The 6,171-nt window shown below is 47.5% G+C and overlaps 1 protein-coding gene across 1 annotated transcript in view; it reads left to right on the top strand.

The window, feature by feature from the left end:
- Positions 1–5,649: 5,649 nt before the first annotated feature.
- The window catches only part of LOC119272832 (dynamin-related protein 3B-like), a 7,636-nt gene continuing 7,114 nt past the window's right edge, over positions 5,650–6,171 (top strand). Inside the window, exon 1 of the mRNA XM_037554208.1 lies at positions 5,650–6,166. Within this exon, the coding sequence (XP_037410105.1) occupies positions 5,833–6,166 (334 nt within the window). The 5' untranslated portion in view covers positions 5,650–5,832. The remainder of the gene's footprint in view (positions 6,167–6,171) is intronic.

The raw sequence follows: 6,171 nt of genomic DNA, 5'->3' as shown, positions 1-6,171 counted from the left end.
CTCCACCGGCCAATGCAGTAACCGCTCGATGCAGAGCCACTCAGAATCATTGCATCAGGGCAACTAGTGCAACCTCGATTTACCGATCGACATGCCTCGATTCAGTGTGAAAAATGCCTAGGGCTCCGTTGGGCTATTATTGTCATTATTAGGGGAGGGTAGTGCCACGATGAAAGCGGTGAAACGGTGCACCACGGCTATTTGAACACCTTTTGTCTACCTCTTCCTCTTCACTCGATCTCACATCCATCTGTGCCCCTTCTTCTTCACCAAAAGCCAAAGCAAAAGACAGATCCCGTCCAAGACAAGATGAAGTTCAATGGCCCAACCTACCGTGCGCCGGCCACCGTGCGGAGTGGTAGTATGCCGCCAGGGTCTTCATGGAGAACACCATCTGGGTGTGGGCGATATCAAGGTGGAGGGGTCAAAGGGAGTTAGCAAACTTCTTCGTTGGGGCCGGCTACCGCCACCTCCCACGAGGCTCTCCGGTGATGTTCCACCTCGAAGAGGTTTGTGGCAACGAAACCCTTATAATTGGGCTCCTTGCTCACTTCACCAACCCCTTCGGTGCCTCCTTCCTCCTCGGCCAAGTCTTTTGATGTGGGTGCGATTTCATCGCCTTCACCACCCACAACATCTTCTCTAACTTCGAGAACATCTTCCCCACCGCCAATGGCATGAACACACTCGCCTGCAACATTGAGGATGAGGAGTGAACGGGCACCCGAAGTGAACTTGGTGGTGTAGGTCCAGCTCGTGTTCGGTGTTGTGTGTTGGTCCTGTTGTGTGTTAGGGTTGATCTATGTTGTGCCGTGTCTGCCGTGCACTTTGGTCTATGTCGTGCTATGTTGTGCTAAGTTGTAAGGGTGCTACTGATATCTATGTCATGTGCGTGTTGCCCAATATATTAATGTTTTATTTGTGCAAAAACTTGCATTTTATTTGTCCCAATATTTTTTTTGCACAAATTTGCATTTTAAATTAATGTTGTTGTTTATTGCTTGCAAATACTCGTTCCAATGCTCAATTAGTGACATACCGGCTATATTGCATAAAAAAGGCAAAACAAGGAATAGCTTTTCGCAATGTCGAATTTGTGATAAACCTAGTGCGCCGCCATGGCAACATAGAGGGATTCTTCATCGTATTCGGGCAAGGAAGGATCAATCTAGAAGAAATGTTAAAGAACATGGAGTTTCTCGATGAGGAGTTACACGACGTTGCCATTGGGAAGGCTGAGGCACAAAAATTTGAGGCGAAAGTCAGGTGGTTGGCTTCTAGATCACCTGCTTCATGAAGATCTACCCTAAGTGAAACTAGTCATTCATGGACGTAAGTCATGGTGGGATAGGCAATGTTGCTTCATCGTGGACCCTTTGTGGGTGAGCTTTTCGTGGACTCGATTACTCCATGGAATCTCGCAACCATAATCTTTTGAGATCGAAGCCTCCATCAACATGGACGTATGATCGCACCACCTATCGGAACCACGGGTCAAAATCTTCCGTGTCAGCATTACGTTGGTGTATCTACAAACTCTACTCTCCACATTACTATCACTTGGAATGTCTAATTTCCGCTGCCTATATGTTGGGGAACACAGTATTTCAAAAAAATTCCTACGATCACGCAAGATCTATCTAGGAGATGCATAGCAACGAGAGGGGAGAGTGTGTCCACGTACCCTTGTATACCAAAAGCGGAAGCATTTAGTAACGCGGTTGATGTAGTCGAACGCCTTCGCGATCCAACCGATCCTAGCACCGAACGTACGGTACCTCCGTGTTCAGCACACGTTCAGCATGATGACGTCCCTCGAGCTCTTGATCCAGTTGAGGACGGGGGAGAGTTTCATTAGCATGATGGCGTGTTGACGGTGATGATGAAGTTACCGGCGCAGGGCTTCGCCTAAGCACTACGACAATATGACCGAGGTGTGTAACTGTGGAGGGGGACACCGCACACGGCTAAGAGAAGACTTGGTATGCCTTTGGGGTGCCCCCCTCCCACGTATATAGAGGGGGGAGGAGGAGGCCGGCCCTAGAGGGGGCGCGCCAAGGGAGGAGTCCTACTTGGACTCCCGATCCAAGTAGGATTCGGCCCCCTCCTTCCTTTCTACAGAGGGGGAAATGGAGAAGGAGAGGAGGGGCTAGAGGGAAAGGGGGGGCGCGCCCCGTCCCCTTCCTATTTGGACTCCACTTGTGGGATGTCCTCTCTTCTCTCCCATGGCCCATAAGGCCCATGATTTTTCCCGGGGGGTTCCGGTAACCTCCCGGTACTCCGGAAAAATGCCCGAATCACTCGGAACCACTCCGATGTCCGAATGCAACCTTCCAATATATGAATCTTTACCTCTCAACCATTTTGAGACTCCTCGTCATGTCTGTGATCTCATCTGGTACTCCGATCAATCTTCGGTCATCAAATCACATAATAACTCATAATACAAATCGTCATCGAACGTTAAGCGTGCGGACCCTACGTGTTCGAGAACTATGTAGACATGACCGAGACACATCTCCGGTCAATAACCAATAGCGGAACCTAGATGCTCATATTGGCTCCTACATATTCTACGAAGATCTTTATCGGTCAAACCGCATAACAACATATGTTATTCCCTTTGTCATCGGTATGTTACTTGCCCGAAATTCAATCGTCGGTATCATCATACCTAGTTCAATCTCGTCACCGACAAGTCTCTTTACTCGTTCCGTAATGCATCATCCCGTAACTAGCTCATTAGTCATATTGCTTGCAAGGCTCATAGTGATGTGCATTACCGAGAGGGCCCAGAGATACCTCTCCGATACACGGAGTGACAAATTCTAATCTCGATCTATGCCAACTCAACAAACACCATCGGAGACACTTGTAGAGCATCTTTATAATCACCCAGTTACGTTGTGACGTTTGATAGCACACAAGGTGTTACTTCGGTATCCGGTAGTTGCATATCTCATAGTCAGAGGAACATGTATAAGTCATAAAGAAAGCAATAGCAATAAAACTAAATAATCGTTATGCTAAGCTAACGGATGGGTCTTGTCCATCACATCATTCTCTAATGATGTTATCCCGTTTATCAAATGACAACACATGCTATGGTTAGGGAACTTAACCATCTTTGTTTAGCGAGCTAGTCAAGTAAAGGCATACTAGGGACACTCTGATTGTCTGTGTATTCACACATGTACCAAGTTTCCGGTTAATACAATTCTAGCATGAATAATAAACATTTATCATGATATAAGAAAATATAAATAACAACTTTATTATTGCCTCTAGGGCATATTTCCTTCACTATATTCTAGAACTGCATGTGTGTGTGTGTGTGTGTGTGTTATTTGATTTGCTAGCTAAAGCTAAAATATGCCAAGAATTTTAAATGGGAAAAGGGTCATTTAAATTTGGCAACTAGTCTATTCACTCCTCTCTAGACACACTTCCTACAGTATCTCGACTCGCCTACAAGGAGCTGGTAGTGGGTCAGACCGGTAGCCATGTGGGTTCGTCACGTTGTCGTCACACGCGTGTTTTTTCCTTTTTTTTCTGTACTTTTGTTTATGTTTTGAAGGAAAATATTAAATACTCATGTTATGCAAAATTAATTTAGTTAAGTTTTTATAAGTGTTCACCACACATTTAAAAAATGTTCATGCAGTAAAAAAAATGTGGCTCAGTTTTTAGAAAATGTTTGTACCATTCAAAAAGAGCATGTGGCATTTTAAAAATGTTCTTGTGTTTCAAAAAACTGTACGTGACATTTTTGGGAAAATTATATAATGTGAAAAAAATCATACCATTAAAAATGTATGTTACATTTTAAAAATGTCTAGGTAATTGTGACATTTAAAAAAAATTACACAATGTAAAAAATGTTTTGTATCATTCAAAAAAGTTGCAGTCTGTATTTGAATTTTGTCTAACATGTAATCGAATATTTCCCCTCAAAAAATGTATTTAGAAAATGTTAATCTTGTATTTGAGAATTGTTAAATGCGTATATTTGTTTCATATATATAAAAATATGTACAATGTGCATGAAAAAGTAGACACCAAACATCATCATGTATCTAAAAAAATTATTTATGTATAAGAAATTTTCCTAATGTATACGAAAAATAAATACACAATGTGTATGGAAAAAACTGAAGAAAACCGATGAAAATCAAAAAAAGAAAACCAAAATAAATAGAAAACAAAAAAACCTGAAAAATAGATAAAGAAAGCCACAAGGAGGAAAAATCGTCAGGCACCTACAATAGTGTGTCGACGTAGTAGCGCCGCGCCATAGGCGAGACTATAACTTATGTCTCGCAGCTGGCGAGAAATAGATCCTACATAAGGCAAGGGTGGTCTCAATCAGTCATGGGTTTGGATCGTACGTCCAGCCCAGCACCGCGCTCGGAGGCCCAACAACTTCCAGCGGATTTCTAAAAAAAGAAAAACTTCCAGCGGGGGACAACGGTGCGTGATCTGGGAAACGATCGTGCCAGCCAGCTCCAGCATCAACGTCCTCAATGATCACTTCTCTCGATTGTTCAATACACAACACAGCTGCAACCTCAAATCAAACAACGGAAGAGAAGAAGAAGAAAAACGGTGTCTCGGCACTGGTGGGCGCCACGAAGAGGTCGCCATCAGCAGGGTCGCCCTGGTGGTGGGCCGTACACAGTCAATGGCCGCACCATCACCGTCACGTACTACTCCAGGTCTCCAGGAGCAGTGAGAAGAGCGCGCTGGACTCCCGTGGACCGTCCATCTCGCCGCCGCTTTGCCTGGACGGTGGCGATGGCGCACGCACCACCGCCCCTCGTGCGCGCGCCCGCCCGCGAGGAAGTTGCTGTCGCCGGCCAGGGTGCGGGGTCGGCTTCAACGGCGAGACCCGCCGCGCAAGAAATGCGACGCACCCTTGACCCTTCCCCGTTCTACCATTCACAGGTGGTCTGGCAGAGACTTGCACTACATTTTATCATCCTTCGACCCACGTAACTGACCAACGCTAGTACGCGGATGATGCTGATTTTTCACAGCAATGCGACGACTTCATCCATGGCCACACGTTCCATCAAACTTGTGTGCCAGGACATGTACAGAATCGTACTAGTAGATGACAACGAACTTTTTTCTTTTCTTTTGAGACGGTAGATGACACATCGTTCTTGCATGTCAGGTCATGTAAACAATTAAGTATGACTCGCACAAAGAGATGTAGTGCTACTTGTACATAATTACCCAGTTAATCAAATTATCTACTGCGAGTATAATAGATAACTTGTTGGCGATTAAAACTACTCCCTCCATTCCAAATTACTTGTCTTAGATTTGCCTAGATACGGAGGTATCTAGCATTAAATGAGTATAGATACATCTGTATCTAGACAAGTCCAAGACAAGTAATTTGGAACGGACGACTTATCCGAACCAAAACAGCTCCCGGTGTCTTCCTCTGCAAGCAAAAGTGCAGGACTGACGGCGAGGCAAACGGCAAGAGCACGACCACGACGGACGGATGACCCATCATTCCATCGGCTGGATCGGATGCCCGAAAACGAACCACGTTCTTCTTGCTCCCTAAGCCAAGAAGATGGGGGCTATAAAGGTCAATTCGCCCGCCCGCCTCCCCTCTCCTCTCCTTCCCCCGACCCGACCCCGACCGCCCCAATACGGGATACCCCCCTCGACACCTCCCGATTCGAATCCGCAGCCCCACAGAAAATACAGAGACAGAGAGGGGAACCAAATCGGACGCCGCCGAGCTCCCCCTCCCCCTCTCGATCTAGGGATTCCCCTCTCCCCCTCCCGCCCCAAAACCCTAGAGGCGGGCGCATGGCCGACGACCACTACAGCTCCTCCGCCGCCTCCGCGCCGTCGCCGGCCGCGGCGGCGGCGGCCGAGGCCGCGGCGGTGGTGGGCTCCTCGGTGATCCCGATCGTCAACAAGCTGCAGGACATCTTCTCGCAGCTGGGGAGCAGCTCCACCATCGACCTGCCGCAGGTGGCCGTCGTCGGCAGCCAGAGCAGCGGCAAGTCGAGCGTCCTCGAGGCGCTCGTCGGCCGCGACTTCCTCCCGCGCGGCTCCGACATCTGCACGCGCCGCCCGCTCGTGCTGCAGCTCGTGCACCAGCCGCGCCGCCCCGCCGACGCCGAGAGGGACGAGTGGGGCGAG

This window comes from Triticum dicoccoides, chromosome 3A, assembly GCF_002162155.2.
Source record: "Triticum dicoccoides isolate Atlit2015 ecotype Zavitan chromosome 3A, WEW_v2.0, whole genome shotgun sequence".
Lineage (NCBI taxonomy): Eukaryota > Viridiplantae > Streptophyta > Magnoliopsida > Poales > Poaceae > Triticum > Triticum dicoccoides.
The sequence above is the reverse complement of the archived record's forward strand: the minus strand, read 5'-3'. Positions and strand labels throughout refer to the sequence as shown.